The sequence below is a fragment of the Pectinophora gossypiella genome, chromosome 9 (genome assembly GCF_024362695.1).
Source record: "Pectinophora gossypiella chromosome 9, ilPecGoss1.1, whole genome shotgun sequence".
In the NCBI taxonomy this organism is placed as follows: domain Eukaryota; kingdom Metazoa; phylum Arthropoda; class Insecta; order Lepidoptera; family Gelechiidae; genus Pectinophora; species Pectinophora gossypiella.
The window spans coordinates 6,846,644-6,870,586 of record NC_065412.1 but is presented as its reverse complement, the minus strand read 5'-3'; the positions used below and the strand labels follow the sequence as shown (position 1 = coordinate 6,870,586).

The window sequence follows — 23,943 nt, the reverse complement described above, 5'->3', positions numbered from 1 at the left end:
TAAAGGCAGGCTTGTTAAAGCTTCATTTCTTGGACCGACAACTGTTCTTCTGGTAAAAGTAGATAGGGCAGGAACTGCGAATTGATTTAGGTACCCTATGTAATTGGCTATTAAAGCTAAATTAGTCTAACTGTCATCTATATAATGTAAATGGATATTACATAATAATAATATGATTTATCATCAAATTACGTGTACTTAATACCAAAATCGAAGTCAAAAGGACATGAATCGTTTGTTGAGAGAGGAAGAAACAAAAGCGAATTCAATGATCTCTATACGCCAATATGACTAGTTTCCAACTGGTCAAATCAGTTACTTTTTACTAAACGTCAAAACAAGAAATCACAAAAAATCTACTTGAGACGTCATAGAAAAACGTGATAAATTGTCGCACATTTTTCTTTAATAAAAGTCATAAATAAGTTAGACAGAAAAAACAAAACGTTTTTGCCATATTTAGATCTGTCTTTATTTATTAATCAAAATTTCATAATTTATCTTTGACCTAGGAAACTAACCAATTAAGTAGAAGTTATTTTTATTTATTTATTTACATATCCAAACACATTATCATTACAGGCCAGGCCCAATTTGATAACGCTTAATACAATAGAATTACAATCATAGAAATTTATATAAACACACAACATGCATCAATTAAATGACAATAACTCTTATCTTATGTATGTGTAGTACGAATAGTGTAGACAAAAATACCCCATTCTCTTTTCCGCCAGACGAGTGTTGAAGTCATCGTCTAGAAATGAAAAGTACTATAAAACCTAGAAGTTTACAACTTCTTTACTGTTACGGTTAGTGCTTACAGTGAAAATGCTGTAAAACTCCACAGCTATGCAAATAAAATACTGATGTATCTCAAATACCATACACTCATAAAATAGACATAAATATGTAATCAGGGTCAGTCTTAGCTTATCTTTATGTGTCAGATAAACCCAAGGTACGTACAGTACGGGTTTATACGTACAAATATTATAATATATAAATCAGGCGCGCATCGTTCCTAATAAATTCAAAAGAGCAAATATGTCGTAAGTCGTAAAAGTCCAAAAATTTACAGGTAGTAAATATCCATCCAGATCTTGCAAATTCCAAGTTTTTAACCACCTCCTTCTATCCTGTGGGTTGTGAGATGGATTGAGGGTTACTATTGAGCCGCCAAAGACCGGTAGTAACCGGGACCAACAGCTAAACGTGCCTTCCGAAGCTCAGATCATCTTAATTTCGGACAATCAGTTGATCAGCCTGTAATGTCCAAACTAGGGATCACAAACTGATTTTTGTGATATGTCCCCACCGGGACTTGAATCCGGGACTTTCGGATCGTGAGCCTAACGCTCAAACCACTGGACCACAGAGGCCGTTGTTTTTTTTAAACCATAAGTTAAAATTTTCAATTTATTTGCATTTATGAGGAATGATGCGACTTCTAATATACAGGGTATTAGTGACATCGTAACGAAAACTTTGAGGGATGATTCAGACCATGATTCTAAGTTGATATCAAGTGGAATTTTCCGTCACAAAAGTATGGAACTGAAAATAATTTATAATACAAAAAATTTTTCATGAATTTTCCGACAGGAAATTCCACTTGATATCAACTCAGAATCATGGTCTGAATCATCCTTCTCAGTATACGTTACGGTGTTACTAAAACCCATACCCACTTGTATGGTTACCAGTATGTACTTACACAGGGTGTAAGTGACATCGTAACGAATACTGAGAGGGATGATCCAGCTCATTATTCTGAGCTATTATCAAGTAGAATTTTCCATCGCAAAAGTATAGAATTGAAAATAATTTAAAAAACCTAGAATTCAGATTTACAAATTCTCTATAAATATTAAACTTAGCCAAGTCAGGTATAATTAAGCCCTTCAAAATACAACATACTTTATCAGAATTATATTACCCGACCTTCTAAATCCTTAGAGATTTATCTAAAATAATAAATAAAGTCAAAGCTCTGACTCCTACGACATTATACTGATTAAAATTCACAGCGAAGATCGTCTTCATTTAAATTTCCTTTAAAAAAAAACCCAAAAAGAAATAACTCATTAAGCGCGAAAAATTATGTTGAACAATGAGTTACATCGAAGTCGTGAGATTCTGCTTGTTTTATTGTATAATTTGTTTCAGTGACAGCAAAATCCTGGTTTTACCCTAAAAGGATTTCATTTGTGGTGCGTGCAAATGAGCCCTGAGTGGTTTTTTTTGGGTCTACTTTCACTATGTGGGCGTTAAAAGCTTTACTCTGGTCCGGTGACGTTAAATTAGCACTCTGCTTGAATAGGGTGTCAAGTTCAATCCTGTACTTAGATATTTATCTTTTCTTACAAACCATTTCTCCTTAAAGGTTGAGCATATTTATTTTGAAGAAGTAGATTTTCCTGTTGTTGCATGAGCAATAAGGCCGCCTGTTGTGCTTTTCTGTATATGTTGTCCTTATCTCTGTATTTTGTGTCCATTGTGCTCAATAAAGTATTTTATCTATCTATCTATACCTAGGTATAAAGATAAAATATGGACTATGCTCCATACTTCTTCCGATTGGTTGAAAAAACTTTATTAAAAAGTACCTATAACAAAACTGCTGAAAAATATTTAAGAACCAATTTTCCAGGTTAAATATTTTAATTTTTCATTAGGAGCACTCAAAATGATCCAGACCTTAATTAGATTGATTTTATAGAGTTACGGTTTGTGAATAAATATTTTAATGCCGTTTCAGTAGCACGCGCCAGAAACATAACATATCTACATCTATTGACGATTCTATCTTTCAACAGATACCATAGTAGGTACAGTCATGAGCAATATCATGTACCCACTTTAGAACCCTGTCGCACTATCATATTTGTCATTTAATGAGGCTTACGGTTTAAATTGTCAAAAAAGTTAATGTGACATGGTTGCAAAGTGTATTCATATTAGTACTCGTGACCGTACATACCCACACACGTACGTACCACGTAGGTTTGCACGTACCATACTGATATTACTTTTCAAACATCGAGTTGTATCTGATTTAATTTTGAGCATTTTCTGTCTCAGACGACATTTATTGAATGGATACGTATCTGGTTCTCACAATATCCGACCGATTTAAGAAGCCAACGGTTGTGGGGGAAGCGTGAGGCGAGTATTGGGTACGACGTCGGGTGAACGAGAATCACTTCCACGACCCTCTTGACACTCGGCACGCGCGTCTCTACCTATACCTTCCACTACTTGACTTTCACACTCTAAAAGCATCGGGACGTTGTTTCTAAAAATACGACGAAGCTTTTAAAGTCGCTTGAATAGAAGAGGGAAAGAAAATCTTGCTGTGTTTTTTAGGGCCTTAAATTGGGTTTGCGAGTGAATCGCAAGAAAAGGTTGATTTATGCAAATTAAAAGGAAAGGTGCTAGGGCATTTGAATATGTTTTGTATCATAAAGAAAATAGAGGGATATTTTAACAAGTTTTGGAGATAATATAATGGATAGGTATGACTCAAAATGAAATTATGCTGTCGACTACTTTTATTATATTCATTGAATCGGTTTAACCCCCCAGGGAATCAGGAACATTACTCTATAAAGTTTACTTTAAACAATTATGCCATTATATTCTGCTAGACTTTGGGAAATGACTTGTTTGTTTGAAATTAAATGTTTGGACTTTATCGGTCTTTCAACACAATTTGAATTTAGTTATCTAACATAATAATAAGACATTAATGAATTACTTCACGAGGTATCTAGATAATTCGCATATAATATTTATAGGTAACGTATGAACGCGTAGGTGCATGTCATGTTTCATCATCATCATCAACAGCCTCTATACGTCCCACTGCTGGGCACAGGCCTCCCCTCATTCAACGGGAGGGGGTATGGAGCATACTCCACCATGCTACTCCAATGCGGGTTGGTGGAGGTGTTTTTACGACTAATAGCCGGGCTTAACGTGCCCTCTGAAGCACGGAATCATCTTACTTTTTCGGACAATCAGGTAATTCAAGCCTGAAAAGTCCTTACCAAACAAAAGACAGCCTCACAAAGTGATTTCGAAAATGTCCCCATCGGGAATCGAACCCGGACCTCCAGATCGTGAGCCTAACGCTCTAACCACTAGATCACGGAGGCTGATAATAAGACATGTCATGTCTATACTACAAAAATTCAACGTAAATAAATTCAAAGCAAAGTGAGCTAAGAAAGTAGCGTAATTTAGGTATCTACGTAAATAACTATTTATTTTTTTATTATAAACAATGACTGTGTAGAACGGCAAGATCATACTAACAGTGACTCGACAAAACTTCAATGTGTGATTATGTCAGAAGTCCAGAAGTGCTAATTCATAGTCGGTAGGTATCGTACTTATCTTCAGCAGTTGAAGTTTTAACAGTTATGTTCAACAGATAGTACATTATGACTAGATAAGGAGACCACGAAGATATAAATATACCACCCGGTGCTCTACGGATCATTCACAACAGTGACGGAGCACAGTGGTTTAGTGTTGCGTTGAAAATTTTATTCGTAGCAATAAACTAATAAAATGGCACCAGAAATCAAATATACCAAGGCATGTATATTTATTTTTTTATTTTATTTTTTCAAATTACGTGACAGTGACAGTGGTCTTTTCTTTGCGAGTCGATGGCGATCGATACTAAAGTGGCAGTGGTGATATTACATTTTTAAAGGTTTTTTTTATATTACGTAATATTCAATATTGAAATTTATTGTTAATAAAATCACAATTAAGTATATTATACCCAATATATTCACATTTATAACTAAGTAAACTTAAAATGAGGTAAAATGTATTATTACCCAGCTCACACCACCAAACACCTAATGAACAAATGTTAAATTAATTCAAAGAGAAATATAATTTAAATTACATATTGCACCAGAAATTGTAAATAAAATATTTTGTTTTCAACTTTATCAAAGTGCGGAACAAGATATGATTTGTTTGCGTATGTTATGTCATTCAACATAAACATAATTATGTGTACTAACACGAAGGTAGGCTCCCAAAACATGATTTTTTTTTTAATTTAAATATTTTTTTATATATTTTATTATCATTTTGAATACTTTTACGATATTAATCCTTAGCGTTCTACGCGAGATACATTTACATAATAATAAATAGATATAAACATAAACTCTTCCTATTTCGCGAGATAACTACTTAATAATATTATTATGTTGGATATAACATTGTAGTAATAATACAAAAAACGTTTACATCAAGGTCATCCCGAAACTTTGGAACCAGTTGTAAAAACATCACCATAATAAGTAAAAAACCAGTATGCCTACACTATGCCAATAAGTCATCTAGCACGCGGCTCAACAAATCAAATTAACTTTTGCCCGCGATTCTTATTGGGTCTTTATACGACGTTATAAAAAGAAAAATTGGTAATTCCCTTAATGAGGGAAGTCCCAGGCTACGTTCACCAAAATCAATAAAGATGGCGATGTACAGCTTTAACGTGATAATTACCTATTTCCTCATTACTCGGGTACATAACATTATAAAATACAATACAATGGCAGAAGCATATATAAAAATAATTGTTGCTTGATATTTGAATCACATTATGTATAGAATTATGTTGTTACCTACATTGCTTCTCTTTATTTTGATTCGGGTTACAGTATTGCAGTTCATCTTCGTCTTCATCTCCCTAGGGTTGTCCTGGTTTTCACAAAGTCCGTTTACTTTACCTGACGATTTGACAGTTCGGGTTTTTATAGCAGCGACTGCCTGTTTGACCTTCGAACCTGAACTGAAAACTGTCCCAATTAAGTGTTAGACCACATACCTCCAAAACACATTTCTTAGGTTTGTGGGGGTCATCACGATATTTTCCATCACTAAGCACATGATAATCATCTGAAATTTCCTGTCGGAAAGGCACTTGATATCAACTCGGAATCATTGGTCTCAATCAGTCTTCAAAGTTTTCGTTACGATGTCACTAACACCCTGTACGTATATAGCAAGTCTAGTAGATAGAAACATCTTATATAATTTACATAATTTTTCTACCCAGATCTTCATCGATAACCAATGGGTTGACGCGAAAAGTGGCAAAACCTTCGACACCTACTACCCCCATGATGGCTCCGTCATTGCGAAGGTTGCGGAAGGAGATAAGGTAAGATACAAGAGCTTGTCTGTCTACTTATTTTGATTATTATATGGTTATTCTATTTGTTGTTTTTTCTACTCCTCTACTTTAATCTGGCATTTAAATAACCAAAAAGTCTAATATAAGTACATACATAATTAAACTCTTTGAAAAAGTGTACGCTCTATGGCCTATAAAAGCATTGTTTACAAAGTGTAACTGTACTATAATGTCGCCAAAAAAGCATTGTTGTTGTTTTTTTTTTTTTTTTTTGACCTGGAAACTGGCACCTTTACTTTGTTTGATGCCATAGATATACTATAAAAAAAAAGTATACATTTGCCGCTATTTTCCCGCGCGTTGGAAAATAAATTGGAAATTTTTTGTGTTTCGTTTAAAATTACGTCGTCGTAGAAAAAGTATTGTATGCAACGTTGTATAACTAGGTCAAAAAATGCTCGTGGCGTCTCTTATTGCGATGTTCGCCAAAGCTCACATCGCAACTCACGCCACTCGCATTTTTTGACCCTTCTTATACAACTGTTGCATAAAATACTATTATATTCACCAAAGAGATTAAAAGCGTATTGTATTCAACAAATAAATTCATTTTTACAATAATCACTACTGTGATAATAAAGTTGAATAATTGACAAGAATAAAAAAAATATATTATCTGGTTACCAGGCGGACATAGACGCAGCAGTTGACGCGGCGAAGCGCGCGTTCCACCGTAACTCGGAATGGAGACAGTTAGATGCGTCACAGAGGAGACTCACCCTCGACAAGTTTGCAGGCTTGTTGGCTCGCGATGCGGATTACCTCGCCCAGCTGGAGTCTTACAACAACGGCATGGTTCTGACTATGGCCAAGATGATGGCGCACTCAGCTGTCAACTTTACCAAATACTTCGCCAGCCTGGCCGACAAGTTCCAAGGAAACACTATTCCTGCAGGTAATTTATTATTTTGATTTTATGCCCAGATACAGAGGCGGTTCGCGGACCTCTTTCTATTCCAATATGTCCAAGTAATTTTCAAGACATTTTCCTCATTTTGATTTTATTTTACCCTGTTTTATTAATAACATATTGTAAGCCACGCAATAATAAAAGTTGAAAAAATTGGATGAAAATTAACCCCATCGGTCTTAGTTTAGTCTTCAATCGTGTGGGCGTTAGACATCATACACAGATGGGTGTGTACGATAACGTCAATGTCGTCTTTGTATGGTGGACGCCTATGGTTTTTGTAACCGACAGCGCAATGATGCCCATTGTAAAATGACGGTAGGCTTTTTTAAGCCTACAAGTTATTTTCTGACTTACTTGTGTAACCACCTCAGGATCGGAATGGTCGGTAAACATAATTAATTGTACTGAACTTTCCCGTCCTACTTACCATCGATACTGCCAATTTTTCGAGAAATCATGCTTATGTTTATGAGCACGTGCGCCTATTATATATTGTATGAATAAATTGTCTATTAAGCTCTCTACACTATCTTCTCAATTAAAAAATACAGTACTGTCAGTCAGTAGTAGAACAATACCAATTGTCCGGTACGTTTGTATAAGATTATCCTAGTTCTCTAAACCTCCTGCCAAGATGTTCATCCGGCCAAGTAGTTAATGTGATTTGCGGCAAATCTACAAGTCATGCCAACAAAATAAAAGACTGGGACTTTACGGTTCATCGGATTTGCATATTTCACTCTACTACGTTGTCACTTTGAATTTCCGCCTGGTTTATTTTATCACGTGCATACTTTTTTTAAAATGGATTACTTAATAATTATATTTTAAACCAACGAGTATGACATACGAATATGGAATTTCCTGTCTGTTGTGTAACAGGATAAACATTATTTATTATTATAACGCAATGACTTGTTTTATTCTTGGAAGGTTCATGAGGTCGTCTCTTTTGAGTTTAAAAAAAAACATTTTTTTATACGCGTTTCAATTTCAGACAGACCTTTCTCCCAGAAAGCCCTACCTACCACTGTGGGACCTACATGAGACGACCGTGGAACCACAGTGGGACTTTTTAATTTATGAAATACTTCAAGAACCACTTTAGATATAGTTTTCCGTTTCAGACGGTGCTGTCTTCTCCTACACACTGAAGCAGCCGGTTGGAGTATGCGGCCTGATCCTGCCCTGGAACGCGCCTATGTTGATGTTCATCTGCAAAGCTATCCCTGCTTTAGCTGCCGGTAAGTCAAACAAAGTAAAACAAAGTAAAAGTTGAAAATAAAGAGTAGTAGACAAGTGTGTGTACGATAATAACTTTATTAATGCCTTCAGAGGTGACAAAGACGTCCATATTAATCAGCGCGTTGTATATTGTCGTCCAACATTAATAGTCGCGAGTACCACAGCTAATACAATATAAAAGTACTTACTTAGATTGTAATCTTAATAATCCCATTCCAAAAGTTTCCTAAGCCTACTTGAGCGGAACCGTGGAAATAGTTGTAGTAACATATTAATATTACTTATATACATATTTCATATTTAGTGACCCGTTCCATTCATCGTATTTTAATAGAAAATCCTACCAGAATATATAGTTATACAAATTCATAGATACATGCCTACCTAAAATGGCCCACGTTTTTAGCCGATTGAGGCGAAATAAAAAGGAGGGTTATGTGTTTCACCACTATGTATGTTTTTATGTGTGTATGCACGTCTATTACCACCTAACTTCTAAACACCTTGTCAGAATTTGACAAATGAGTTGTCAGTAGAAGTGTCTTAATTGTCCGGTAGTTATAGACTACCTATGTGATTTCACGCTAAATTTAATGTGGTAGTTTATATGACAAGAACTGAGGACGTAAAAAAAAAATATTTCGCATGGTATTGCGCTTGATATCAAATAAAAAGTTAATAAGTTGTCAGAGCACAACTTATGGCTGGAATCTAAGATAAACGAAGAACCGTTTTATTGCGGGTGACCACCTTTCGAACATATTTGAACCCATACACCAATATTACAGCGGCAGTCGCTTCTGTAAAAAAACGGACAGTTAGGTAAGCGGACTCCGTGAAAACGGGATAATGCTAGGGAAATGATGACACTATTTTTTTTAAATTATATGTTTTAAACATGGGTACTAAATCATTTACTTATCACACTAAAATATCATACTATAATCAGATAGGAAGTCACCAGTTATCACGATTTTGTACTTTCGACTTTGACCGTGATAGACGAATGAGGTAGGTAGGTACCTAAACATATTAGGTGCCTATACCCAAGTCAACAATTAGTGTTTTTGTACATTAGTGTCATTATGGTCTTGATAAATGCACTGGGAAGCATGCAATTATACGTACCTATTTACGTGTACATAATGTATTCGAAATGACGCATTTTTACACATAAGTAGGTAAGAAGGTATCTCGAAAAATGTCTAGTCATGCAATCATCTCTAGGTAAACACAAAGTAGAGATCATTGTTTTTCCTTGTCGTGTTTTTTATCCTCACAGATATTGCTAATATACTGAAGCGTACTATATACCTATTACTTTTGAAATAGTTTTGAACATTTAGTGAACAAGAAGTATTTCTTTTGCACAGGCGACACCAATTTTGCGCCGTTTACGCTGATCTGTCTATCAACTACTGTTTTCCGTATCTTACGACTAAACATTAGGTATATTATGTCAATTATCTTTATCCTATCGGTGGAACATTTAAAGCGAAAAAAATCTGCTCCGGACGGGATTTGAACCCGCGCCTCATTCTTGTCAAGCCGAGACGAGGGTGGTAATTATTACAGCACCGGGTCCTCCTCCTGTCCATGCGAAATTCTTTATTTTCTCTTTTTCTTTCTTTTTCTCTTTGTGAGTTCCCTAAGCCCGGGTAAGTGCTATAAAAATAAAAAATATCTTATCTGTCATTACAACTTCTTTACTAAAATGCCAGTACACAGGAAACAAATCATAATGTCATGTACTTATATTATATCTCAGAATAGAAGCACACTTCGGACACTTCACACAAAAAACTTAGCTTTACACCGACACTACACGTTGACGTTGTCGTACACGCGCATCTGTGTGTGTGACGTCTGGCGCCCATATGCTAGAAGATTAAAATAAGACCGAAGGGAGTGAGGTAAACCTAGCTGAGCCGCTGGTGGGGGGCGGAGTGTTACCGTTCTATACGTAATATTATTCCATGGTAGAAGTCAAATACGACAACCTATGCACATACATTTTGTTATTATTAGAAAATACAAAAACACGATTTTCACGAGTCTCTTATCATGCAAACAAGATGAGTGTTTGTTCAGGTAAAGACCATTCACAAAGACATAAAGGTACATCTAAAATTGGCACATAGCCTCTATCTACATAGATCGAAACGGATAGATTACTGTTAAGATACTACATAAATAATGTACGTAGATACCTACTTACCTAAGCACAGTTGCAGGATTTTTTAGCTACCTCGTAGGTACCTATAACATTAGGAAGTAGAAGAGGAGTTCTGGCGCCGCTTTATTGCCACAGCCATTTGGGTCCTATCTCACTAGGACACCGGCGCAACGGTGGCGGTGCCACCAACAAAATGTATGCAGCTATGTAAAGGGTACCTCACTTGGTTACGCATCCAACTTGTTACCGGCAACCGGATCCCGAATAATCTCCCGTTGCTAGTAAAGACGGTCTAGAAGCAAAAATTTGTTGGATAGAACTAAAATAGAATCTTTACTCCAATACCCCCAAATAATCTCACAACCAATCCCCCAATCCATCAATCTTTACCCTGACACCGGAGTTGATGAGGTACGATTGAAGAAGAGACTCCAATAAGTGTTCTCGATGATACTACTATAGGCATACTCAACTTTCGGTGTTTGAGTTAGAGAGTATACCACTTAAAAAAAAATCCGGGAAAAAAACTGCTGCACGCAGAGCCCGGTATTCGAGAAGAGCGGGACTAAGCGCGGGACTTTGCGTGGAACCGCAAACAATATCCTGCGTTCCGACCCGCTTTTCCCATTTTCCCAACTTTCAGAAAATGGCAATTGCCCGATCGCACATTGAAATCGGCATGGTATAAGAAGACCAGGTATGCTCAATCCTATGACAAATCAGCTGGTTTACCTTGAAATGCTAGCTGTTAGTTTTGAGCATACCTGGTCTTCTTATACCGTGGAAATCGGTACCAAAATGTGCTTTTTATTAGTAGGCAAATAATAACTTTCCATCAGGTAGACAAACAGTCGCTTAAATAAAAAACCGGATTAAATCTTCTGGCTGTAAGCAGACCTGTGAAAAACGGGATAATGCTTGGGAAATGATGAAATAATACTCGTAATTTTCCATCCCAGGATGCACAGTGGTGGTTAAGCCAGCAGAGCAGACACCACTGACAGCGTTGGCTCTTGGCGCGCTACTGGCCGAGGCAGGCGTGCCCGCCGGCGTGGTCAACATCGTCCCCGGGTTTGGACCCGGCGCTGGATCCTCCCTCACACACCACGCTAAAGTCTCCAAGATCTCCTTCACTGGCTCTATGGAGGTAAAATTTTTGTTCACAATTTCAATGTCCATAGTTTTCCATACTCCTTGTTTCTCTCTCTGCTTGCTACACCGGTGGGAAATAGGCGTGAGTTTATGTATGTATATTCATAATTTCGTCTAGGTAATTCTACGATGTACAGGTTTCTTATAATAATATGTAGGACCTACTGTGCTAATCTTCATCATCATCATCATCTCCCTACTCCCACAGGGTCCGCTTACCTAACCTGAAGATAACTGTGCTGATCTAATGAGTTAGTTCAACTGCTTTTCTTGTTGTAAAAGTCGACAAAGTATCCACTTTGCCGTGGTAAGCACACTCTTAGAGATTTGGCATACGACCACGGCTATTTCCTAAACATCCCATTCGGAAGAATTCGGAATATTCTCTTGTGATTTTTCCGTAGTCGGGTTTTAGTTTTTTTTTTTACTTATATTTTTATAATAATGATACTATTTTTGTATACAGGTAGGGAAGATAATCCAGCAAGCAGCCGGAGCGGTGAACCTGAAGAGGATCACCCTCGAACTGGGAGGCAAAAGTCCTCTGGTCATTATGAACGATGCTGATTGTAAGTAATCTAACCAACTGAGGTATTAAGTACCCATATTCCCTGTAACATTATGAACAAGTATCTATATCCATTAGGTACCTATGGCAGCGATTCCCAAAGTGGGTTCCGCGAAACTACATTTTTCTTACCCGACTGCAGCGAAACAAAAAGGAGGGTTATGTGGTTCATCGCTATGTATGTATGCAATGCACGTCTGTTTCAACCTAACTTCTAATCCACCTGTCAGAATTAAAGAATTGAGGTGTCACTAGAAGCGTCTTGATTGTCCGGTGGTTATAGGCTATGCGACGTCACGCTATATTCAATGTGGCGCCCTCTAGAGGTTAAAAAGAAAATATTTTTTTTTTTCGAATGTTAGTATGTTGAGTACCAAACGAAAGGCTTAATTTGCACATTTAGCGGGTCTTTTTGTATTTAGTTGATAATTACGTTGAATTGATAACATGACTGCTCAGACATGTTCCAGATATGTTTTAAATCCAAATCTTGTATAAAACACGTATCAGAAGCACGTTGTCTTAATAAATACAACCCAAAATAATATACTTAAATAAAAATATAAGTTTATAAACCCGACTATGAAAAAAATACGATCTAAAAAGTATGAAACTAGTAAGGTATTACTCTAAACTTGATGTATTAATGTTAAGAAGATAGCCGTGGTCATAAGCTAATCTGGCCTAAGAGTTTGGTTACTACGGCATACGACTACAGCTATCTTCTAAACACCACTACACGGAAGAATTTCAGAATAAAATACCTGTTTTCTTATTTCAAACTTTTTAGGCTCCCGTTATAGTTTTATGATGATCGTGAACCGTGACTTCGCAGGCCCCGACGGAGATTACCGTTTATTTTGAATCATAGCAATATCGATGTTATCGATGCTATTTCAACGCGATATTAAAGGCAAATACAACAACCGATCCAATAACTAATGCTGGATGTTTATCTCGGAACTTTATTAGAAAATGGACACTATTGACACTACGAGGGGAGGTCAAAAAGTTCGCGGAATGAGGGGGAAGGGGGTCGAAATTAAACACGAAACTATTTTTCCTTTTCAATATATTCTCCCTTAACCTTAACACATTTTCTTCATCATCTATTTCATCTATCAAATAATTTGTTTATTCCATCATAAAAAAAAGATTTCTCTTTGCTGTCAAAATAGGCCGAAATTGCAGACTTGACTTCTTCATCATCGCCAAATTTTCGTCCACGCAGTTCCTTTTTCATTTTTGGGAACAAATAATAATCGCTGGGGGCCAAGTCTGGACTGTAAGGCGGGTGGTTTAATTTTTCGAACCCGCATCGGTGAATGGCAGCCGTCGCAACATGGCACGTGTGGACGGGTGCGTTGTCGTGCAAAAGGAGCACACCTCTTGACAGCTTTCCTCTTCTTTTTTCCTTGATAGCCTCTTTCAATCTATCCAGTTAAGAAGCGTAGTAATGTCCCGTTATAGTCACACCACGATCTTTATAATTAATCAGCAAAATACCTTCTGTATCCCAAAAAATAGTGGCCATGATCTTTCCGGCCGATTGTGACACCTTAAACTTCTTTGGAGGAGGTGTGCCCTTTTTATGCCACTGCATCGACTCTTGCTTCGACTCAGGTTCATAGTGGTGAACCCAGGTTTCATCTCCAGTAACAATCCGGGCCATAACTTCTTCCTTATTCTCTCCACAGAGCTCTAAAAACTGGCGAGAACACTCGACACGCTCGCTTTTTTGAAGTGGCGTGAGCATTCTTGGAACCCATCTTGCGCTGACCTTAGTCATCCCAAGATGTTGATGTAGGATATTTAAAATACTTGTTTCGGATACACCGACCATTGCTGCAAGCTGCTTCTTCTTCAAGCGGGTATCTTCTAATACAAGTTTCTCTACTTTTTCGATGATTTCCGGTGTGGTGGCCTCAATGGGCCGTCCGGAGCGGGGGTCATCTTCAATCGACTCTCTTCCTTGCTTGAAAAGACTATGCCACTTGTAAACCATGGTTTTACCAGGGGCAGAGTCCGCGTAAACTGCTAACAGCTCTTGAAAAATCGTCTGAGCGGATTTTCCTTGCTTGGTGAGGAACTTAATGACGGCGCGGTGTTCAATTTTCTCCATATTCGCTGAGTTCTTCCCGATTCACTTGTTTGCTGGTCGATAGTTCAAACGTTAATGACCCGATTTGCTTCAAACTTGGTACATATACTGTTAATGAGGTTTGCAACTAGCGGCTACCTGTACGAGCAAACCAACCCCCTCCAACCCATCCATTCCGCGAACTTTTTGACCTCCCCTCTTATGAAGCTAATAAAATCTGTTATAAACATCGTAGTTTAATCAAATATAAGTACTTACCTTAATAAAAATAATAGCAAAACAGAAATATATTATACAGTCAAGAGATATAGCTATAAAAATACTCTAGATACTGCTGCGTCGTCTGTCGTTCTAATCAAGCTTTATTTACAGCCGTTTTCAATAAAACATACACCATAGATAAGATAACAGATAGATAATTGTTTATAAGCAACTGTTTATGTAATGTGTTTCTTTTGTATGCAATAGAGAGTCATTTATTGTATGGAAACATCCGTTGATGAGTTAGGTTTTTACATATATTATTTTTCTTTTATTATTCATATGATATCAGTATTGGTAAAGTTACCGTTGGTGGACCGGTACGACTCGCCGCTGCTGAACCGCTGGGTGCGATTGCACACAGTCACATAGCTGCCCGCGGCTTCGGTGATTCGGACCAGCCTCATGTAGTTTATTTTTATGGTAGCTTTTTGTTACTAACTAAATATGGACTAGTTTCCGAAATAAATATTTTGAATTTGAATTAGAATTTGAAAGTTAATCAGTGACTTTACTTTTTTGTTTTTGGATAACTTCATGTATCATCTTTTAGTGGCTGCGGCTGTGCCATACGCGGGGCGTGCTGTCTTCGCAATGTCAGGACAAGTGTGCATCGCTGCGTCGAGACTATACGTCCAGTCAGGCATATACGACGAGTTCGTGAAAAGAGCTGCGGAATTTGCGAAGGCTATTAAGGTTGGAGACCCAACCGACCCCACTACTCAACAAGGTCCTCAGGTATGTACGGCGTACAAATGTTCTTTGTATATCTATATGTACAATGTAGACTAAAGCCAGAAGCGGTACCCCAAATCTTGCAGAGCGGGAGGCGAGAAATTTATAATTATAAAACCATGCCGCAACTACAAACTCAAACAAGCCGCCTCTGTGTGTTTAAGAACATTAGATCTCACCCAGAAATCTTCTGTAATAGTGAAGTGTCGCTTGTAAAAATGGTTAACTCTTTCAAAGAACTTTCAGACCAAGATTTCAAAGTATCAAGGCGCATATCTACTAAGTACTTCATCCAAAAGGCCGTGGATGAATTAGTTTAAGAAACTACAGAACATATTTTCCAATATAAACGATTTATTTTCTCACAGACTGATGAGCCTACGATGAGTAAAGCCTTGGGATACATTGAGAAGGGTAAGGCGGAAGGTGCTAAGCTACTTGTGGGTGGCAAGCGAATTGGCAACAAGGGATACTACATCGAACCGACTGTATTCGCTGATGTCAAGGATAACATGTCCATTGCTACAGATGAGGTAAGAATTCGATTTCAGACCTTTGCAACAATCTGCTTACTAACCGCAATAATAATAACAATACAAATTGGGTTACTGGTTTTAAGGACGAAAATTCGATTAGGTTCTACCACTTAACATTTTTTTTTCTTTTGGGGTCAGACGATGCGCGGTTACGGTTTCGTGGTTGCTTATTTCTTTGTGACCCAATTTCTGCTGCTCGAGATCATATGGTGAACTCTACAGAAACGGCGGCTTATTCATTAATATTCACCCTCACCTGCGCCCCATTTGCATTTTATTGTAACTGATTATGTCAAATTAATAATGACTTATAGCCGCACTTAAGAAAACGAACTCCACATGAAAATTTTATGGAAATTGGTTAGACAAAGGCAATAATTGAACTGATTAATTAAATTGTCATCGTAAACAATGGATATACGTAAAGCGCAAAGACTTGTAAATCGCATATCTTTTTTCCTCAAACAACCCCAAGATTCAAACATTGACTTAAAAAGGCATTTTCTTCAATTATTGAATTATGGGGATGATAAAAATCATATTAACGAGCAGCTTCGCATTGCGCCCTTGTCCAATAGACGCGTATAATAATTGATCATACCAACAGATCTTCGGCCCTGTGCAAAGCATCCTAAAGTTCGACACCCTTGAGGAAGTGATCGACCGTGCCAACAACACCAACTACGGTCTCGCTGCTGGCATCTTCACCACCAACATCAACTCTGCCCTGCAGTTCAGCAAATATGTTGAAGCCGGCACTGTCTGGTAAGCTATAATGTTGTTTATAACTTACCTGACTGCTTAGAGGCATGAGACCTATCAGAGACCTTTGACGGCTCACCAGTAACCCTGACACTGGGATCGGTAAAGTCCATCACATGAAATAAAAATACTGCTTAGCCAAAGACTATCCGGTCTATGAAAGTATCAGTTGTTTTACAAATTATAATCCCATCTGAATTTTGAGAAGTGGTCAAGAAATGGTCAAGTAAACTGTCCCTGAGTAGCAATGTCCTGAGTACGTATTATTATTGCCCTCACTTCTCTTTTAAGGAGGCTCGAATCAAAAGTACAATTAAAGCAACTTATGATTTCAAACATTTGATATAATAATATCATTATGCGCGAACAATTGCAAAATTCCGAATAGGAAACGATCTACTAAGAAAAACAAAGCAGATAAGGGAGGATAAGGTAAAGTCGAGGGGTACTTCAATATGAGTGGTGCGCGGTATATTTATACTTCAACAAACAAAGTGAAGTACTTACAACATAAAGTAAAGTTTGCTGAAACGACAAATGTGTCAATAAATTTTGTTGAAACACATTGTTTGTAACCATGTAAAAGAAATATAATCCGAAAACCAAGTTCATCATTATCTGTAAAATTCTGAATATCAGTTACAAGTGATACTCAAGTCATGAACTTACAAGTACCTAGTCTCTGATCTTCGATATCCCAATTACGAATACCCATGAGTACCTAGGTACAATGTACTTACTATGTATCTAGATAATATCAATATTGTATACCCTTTTTCAGGGTTAACGACTACATGACTTTAGCGCCACAAACACCATTTGGAGGTTTCAAGGATTCCGGACTTGGTCGCGAATAGTAAGTATATCCTTTTTTTGTTTATTCTTGTCTTATAAAAGACGATAAATAATAATTAAGTAGATATTATCATAAAAAACGTCGTCTGGTTCCAAAGTATTATTGCCGTTGTTATTAGTATGTAAGCCGTGTAATTCGAAGCCCTAAATATCAAAATACTTTGAAAAACAAGTTCCATTATTCTTAGCTCAAGCTTGCGCCAAATCTGTTATCTTTCTTAACAAGTTTCAAAATAAATTATCAAGTTTTTTGCTCGAAATGTAATAATTATTTGGCATTTAGATTTTTTTGGTCAGCTTTCAGGCTTACCACCTGTGCTTATCGCATAATTTCTACTCATTAAATTATTACAATTTTGTTTGAGTATTTCGATGTTTTATTTTATGTATTTTAAAACATATATGACACATTTTTTTTTATTTTTCAGTGGTCGTGACTGCCTAGATGCGTACCTAGAAGTAAAAACCGTTACTATTAATCTTCCTAAGAAGATTTAAGTTTCAGTCATTAGAAAGATTGAATTACTTAGGACTGAATTTAAAATAAGTTTTAAGTGTACTTACTGTATTATATTGTTTTCTTAATAATAAACCTATTGTTAAATAATTGTTGTATTATTTCTGAAATATCTTTAGTTTATTAACTAAAGAAACCCCCGAGAGGGTAGGTATAGCATAACTTACACGATGATGGAATCCGTCCAGTTATATTAGCTTATTCAATCCTTATTTAGTTTTGTTTTTAGGGTTCCGACCAAAAGGAAAACTGAACCTTTATAGGATCACTTTGTGGTCTGCCCGTCTGTCCGTCTAAAAAAGGGAACGCGTGGATGTATAAAGTTCACCTATTTATATATTATATATTACTCATGAGATTTGGCAAGATGGAAGGTATTACTGCACAACTAAAGGAACAAGGGAAAATTTTTACTTTTTTGTTATTCCATCAAAAAAAAATGTTTATTGCGATTACAAACTTATTTGCAGTTGGTTAAGTATTTTTTGTACTTGATTTATTATAGATTTGCCATTTTATAGCATATGGCATTAACTAAATAGCCGGAAAAAGCGCTGAGGGCTCTCATCCGGTAGAAAAATTATCGCAACAGGCCTGAATGCCCAGTTGGTGCGAAGCAAACCTCGGGTCAGGGCGTCGTCTGACAGGATTACAAGTATTTTAAAGAATTAGTTGATACTACTGAATCGATAGTGTTATCCGTATCGGGGTGGTAGGTAAACTAATCACGACCTGTATCGATTTATAGAGACAATAGTTTTCAACGGCAAAGTCACATCACCCTTAGGAATCCTCGGTGCGCGAGTCGAACTCGCACTTGACCGGACTGATTTTCATTAATGCTGGAGAATGACTAGCAGAAAAAATAACACACAAACACCATACATAGCTGATACTAATACCCGTTTTATTGTATGTACCTACCTAAAATAAAAAAGATTTGCTGTGAATACGCACTCAGATTATAAATTGGAATTTGCCCTTTCAAATAAACTTTAGTTTGGATAAACATCAATTTGTTATACAACAGTGTTGTATTATTAGAATCAATAAGTACTGTTCGATACATCGCACATGTCTCGCGTCAGCGTTTACCTAAAACTGTATTAAATTGTACTTAATCATATTTTTCGACCTAAATACGCTCAGTCTACGTTTATACGTGCTCTTATCAAGAATTATGTACTTTGGAGTTATATCAATAAATATATCGTGAAATCAGTGAGTGTTTCTATCAAGATTCATAATCCATCAATTAATCATCAATCAAGTGTGTTTGTATGGTTGGTGACACCTACATCAACGGTGAACAGACCATACAAGTACTTAAATAATATTATCAACTTCAGGTATTTTAAGTAGGTAATAAGATTAGACATTTCTCGCGTCTTTTGCTCGAATAAGGGACTTTCCAGGCTACGTTCCCCTAAAGAAATATGGCGCTGTACGGTCACGCACGAGCATTAATATATGTATACACTTTGGTACCATGTCACATTAACTTTTTTGACAAATTGAAAATTTAAAAAATATGTTAGTGCGACAGAGTCCTAAAGTGTCGTCCTAAAGTGTCGAATTTCATGGATAACAGACGTATCCATCTTTTATCTTTGTTTTTGTGTATAAATGATGACTCTTGTTATCACACCCAGGCTCAATGCATCTTCCACCTATTATTATTGTGATAATACAGAGAAGCAATATAGGTAAAAACATAATTCGATACCTACGTATCTGATCCAAATATCAAGCAACAATTAATTTTTATATATGCCTCTGCCATTACATTATATTTCTGAATAATTATGAACCCGAGCAATGAGAGAATAGGTAATTATCACGTTAAATCTGTAGACCGCCATCTATATTGTTATAGGGAAACGTAGCCTGAAAAGTGCCTCATTGAACTAAAAGATTTCATCTTCTTCTAAGAGAAATCTTTATTGTCCGGGGCTAAAGCCATAGAATCAACAGGTCGGCAAAGCTTACTGAAAAGTCGTGAAAAGGGCCCAAGACGTTGCAATCGCAACGTTTAGCGTCACTGGTTCCTTGAATTCCAAGTTGGCTAAAAAATTGAAAAGATGCTTTTTTATTTTACCTATTCTCCTTATTATAAGGTTATCCATTAATATAATATAAGATGTGTGGTAGGTTTCTAAATGACCTACATTCACATAATAAATCGTAAACCATAAACATCGTAAACCATAATCTGTAATAGTTCGATATATATAAAAACTATTTAATAATATTTTCTTTTGAATCAGTGATGTACTGGCAAATTATATCGAAAAAATAAGAGCATTGTATTAAAATTTATTTTTTCGTTTTTGTAAAAAGTTTTTCCATAGAATATTATATAAATTTTCAGTCAAGTGCAAATAATGTTATTAAAAGAGATTTTAATATTCATGTGCAAAATAATATAATTATGTAGGTATATCATTTTCGCGGAAGGAGGAGGGGGAGGCCTTTGCCAAGCAGTGGGATCTTGTAGGCTAGGTTAGAGTAGATTAGGTATATCATAGAGCAGTAATTAGGTACTCAAAAATATTTTCGTTCATTGTTAATAAGTACACCCACTGTCAAAAATAACTATATTATTTTTATCTACTTCTTTTTTGCTTAAACCTGGGCATTTATAACAATAGGCTAGTTTCCAACTAGTCTACTTTTACTCGTACCAAACGTCCAAACACGAAATTACTATGGAATTTATACGAAAAGCACACTGTGACGTCATAGAAAAACGTGATTAAATGTCGGATAAAATAATAATAATAATAGGAAAAAAGAAAATGTTTTTCGTCAGTTTTAGATCTGTCTTTATTGGGTAACTAGAATTTCATATTTTTTCTTTGACCTAGGATCATATCATAAACTACCTATATACGTTCCACTGCTGGGCACAGGCCTCCCCTCAATCAACCGGAGGGGGTATGGAGCATACTCCACCACGCTGCTCCACTGCGGGTTGGTGGAGGTGTTTTTTACGGCTAATAGCCGGGACCAACGGCTTAACGTGCCCTCCGAAGCACGGAATCATCTTACTATTTTCGGACAATCAGGTGATTCAAGCCTGAAAAGTCCTTACCAAACAAAGGACAGTCTCACAAAGTGATTTCGACAATGTCCCCATCGGGAATCGAACCCGGACCTCCAGATCGTGAGCCTAACCTCTAACCGAGTTTTGACCTAGGAAACTACCCAATTATTGTTAACTTACATAAAAGATTTTACACGCCATTCACGTCACTATCTAACCCTTGGAGGCAGAAATAGACTATCCTTTCTCTAAGCTCTAACCATAAAAACTCTTTGCAACGATTTGGCAGTCAAGTTTATCAAGGATGATGTACAAAATTTGCCCCCAAGGTACAATAGAACCCTGACTTGAGAACCTTAGTTTTGACCTTAATTGGTTGGCAACATAAGAAAGCACTTTGTCTTGTAAAATTGCTTACCATTATTTTTGTTTAGGAGGCAATTTCACAGCAGGTCGCCTTTAATTTTACTTAACGAATCAATTCAGTATCAAATTAATAATATTTCCGGGATGGAAAAAGGCCGAAATCTTTTCAAGAAAAGAATCATAGGAATCAATAGTTCATGGATCTTTCAACTCAAAAATAAACCCAGCGCTGCCCTAGTTATATAACGTAACATAACATAAGCTCACGCCTATAGCCCAATCAGGGTAGTCAGAGGTATATCAATCGCAAGATAAACTAATTACCTACCCACACCTCACGGAGCTATATGCTAAATCTCATACCTGCAAAAAATATTGCTCTAATGTGATGTTTCTTCATGTTCGGGTTACCACATGATTTCAATTATATTATACAACTCTGGTTTCTCTTCTAAACGCAAAAATCTTTCGCCTTTCATTAAAAATTCCGCGGAAGGGAGTAATATAGTTACGATCCAAAAATTAATTCTAAAATAATTTCAGATTCACTGGTTTAAAGACCAACCTTAGCACAACCCGGACACTTCATAAAAAATAATTACTTATTTTTTTTACAGACGTGTCACGTCTGCACACACATATACCTAATTATTGTCATTTAATTTTTTTCGCCACCGTTATATTTGGCCGACTATGGAACGCCCCCAGATTTTTTGCACTTCTTGATGACCGTAATATGAGTATCCGATGACGTAAATTTCACCAAAAATGACACAAATAACTGCCTCCCACACAAAAAGCTCCAGAATTAGGTGAGACAACCCTATATTTTTTGAAAAACTAGGATGACGTCGGGTTTGCTACTGTCCGCTCTCCTACTAATACGATTGAAGACTAAAGTAAGACCAAAGGGGAGTGAGGTAAACCTAGCTCAGCCGCTGGTGGGGAGTAGAGAATTGCTGTTCTATACGTAATATTATTCCTTATTCTATGACCACAACCCCGTGACGATGTAAGTCACGTGTACTCACAGAAGGGCCATCAAGGCACGTGGATGTTACATGCGCTAATTGGTGGCAAAAATACAAGTACTTATAGGTATCCTGATACCCAAATTACTCTCATATTAAAGTGATTCAAAACTTTGCGTGTAGGTAAGTACATTAAATTAAACTAGAAAATTTAGTGTAGTCGGAGGTACCAGCCATCACATGATGAACTAAATACCCGCATTTCATCACTGTGCTTCGTATTAAACCAACGTGATGGGTTAAAACAGTTCCAAATTCAGTCACAACACAAGGCGAAATGCCAACGATCAGTGATTAAATTATGCGGAACACTTAACAGCCCTTACTCACGGCATAGTACAGACGGAACAGTGAGATATCCTTATAGAACGATACTAGAAGGGCTTTGTATATATTCCCATTGAAATTCACCAATTACCTTTGAATAGTTTTATTGTAAAAAGTTTATTATGAGGTTAGTAATTACTTAGAAGATATGCATGCATGGGATTTACTCTCTGGGAACTGACACTAGGCAGCCAAATTACTAAATTGTATAACAATATTTTATGTTTTTTTATACCTGTACTGAGGTTTTTCTTGTAGCTTTCTTTCCTCGACTACACATGTTATGTATAAAATTACTTATTGACTTCAAAGTGTAACTATATTACCTGCTGAATAATGTATTTTTAAATTTGAATTTGTATCCTCTGAGCTACTAGGCGTTATTTGTGGTCTTTGTGATATAATTGGGCTACATGAAATTACTTAAACCATTTTTCCCCTGCGACACTCCCGACCATAGCGTTCGTTATTTACTTGCAACACCAGAAGAGATTAGACATGTATTCTGCTTTACTTATATGAAAATCAGTCGTCACTTCCTACCAAGTGAGATTGTGATCAAACGCCGACCGGTCGAATTTGTTGGCAAACAAGGTACAAAATTGTATACTATTTTATTGCTTTACTGCTGCTACATTTGAATATTATGCTGTGAATAGTAGCACTACCCAAACTCCTCTTCAGCCCGCGTCTGAACACAGCAGATCAGTTTCCTTCTATGAAATTATCTCTCCGTTCTTATTACTATGAACGGTACCTAAGTCGTTTGAATTGCGTTTCGTCACGCAAACAGCCCTTCCTGTTAATTGCTCAAATTCTCTGTTTGACGCCATGGAATTACTCAATTACGTCACACGAAAATAGTAAATAAATCTGGTTATAGAAATATTTTTATATTTTCTTACCAAATGTAAGATATATTTAGCTGCCTAGAAGGTTATCGATCTTAGTGTTGTTACTGCTCATGTTACCACTTGATAAACTATCTGCTGAATAAGTGTCCATTACGTTCTAGATAGGCTATCAGACATTTATTATGTAGTGGCTACTATACGTAACAGCCTCCGTGGTCTAGTGGTTAGAGCGTTAGGCTCAAGATCTGGAGGTCCGGGTTCGA

The 23,943-nt window shown here is 36.7% G+C and overlaps 1 protein-coding gene and 1 long non-coding RNA gene across 2 annotated transcripts in view; both read left to right on the top strand.

The window, feature by feature from the left end:
• The window catches only part of LOC126369559 (uncharacterized), a 118,813-nt gene that overhangs the window by 60,423 nt on the left and 34,447 nt on the right, over positions 1–23,943 (top strand). The gene's annotated exons all lie outside the window — the stretch shown is intronic.
• On the top strand, positions 4,453–18,146 carry LOC126369516 (aldehyde dehydrogenase 1A1-like). Its single transcript, XM_050013985.1, has 11 exons — positions 4,453–4,608; positions 6,098–6,202; positions 6,863–7,130; positions 8,276–8,392; positions 11,529–11,716; positions 12,188–12,290; positions 15,205–15,389; positions 15,755–15,919; positions 16,530–16,687; positions 17,466–17,540; positions 17,968–18,146. Exons 1-11 carry the CDS (start codon positions 4,582–4,584, stop codon positions 18,035–18,037), a joined length of 1,461 nt encoding a protein of 486 aa, XP_049869942.1. The 5' UTR covers positions 4,453–4,581; the 3' UTR covers positions 18,038–18,146.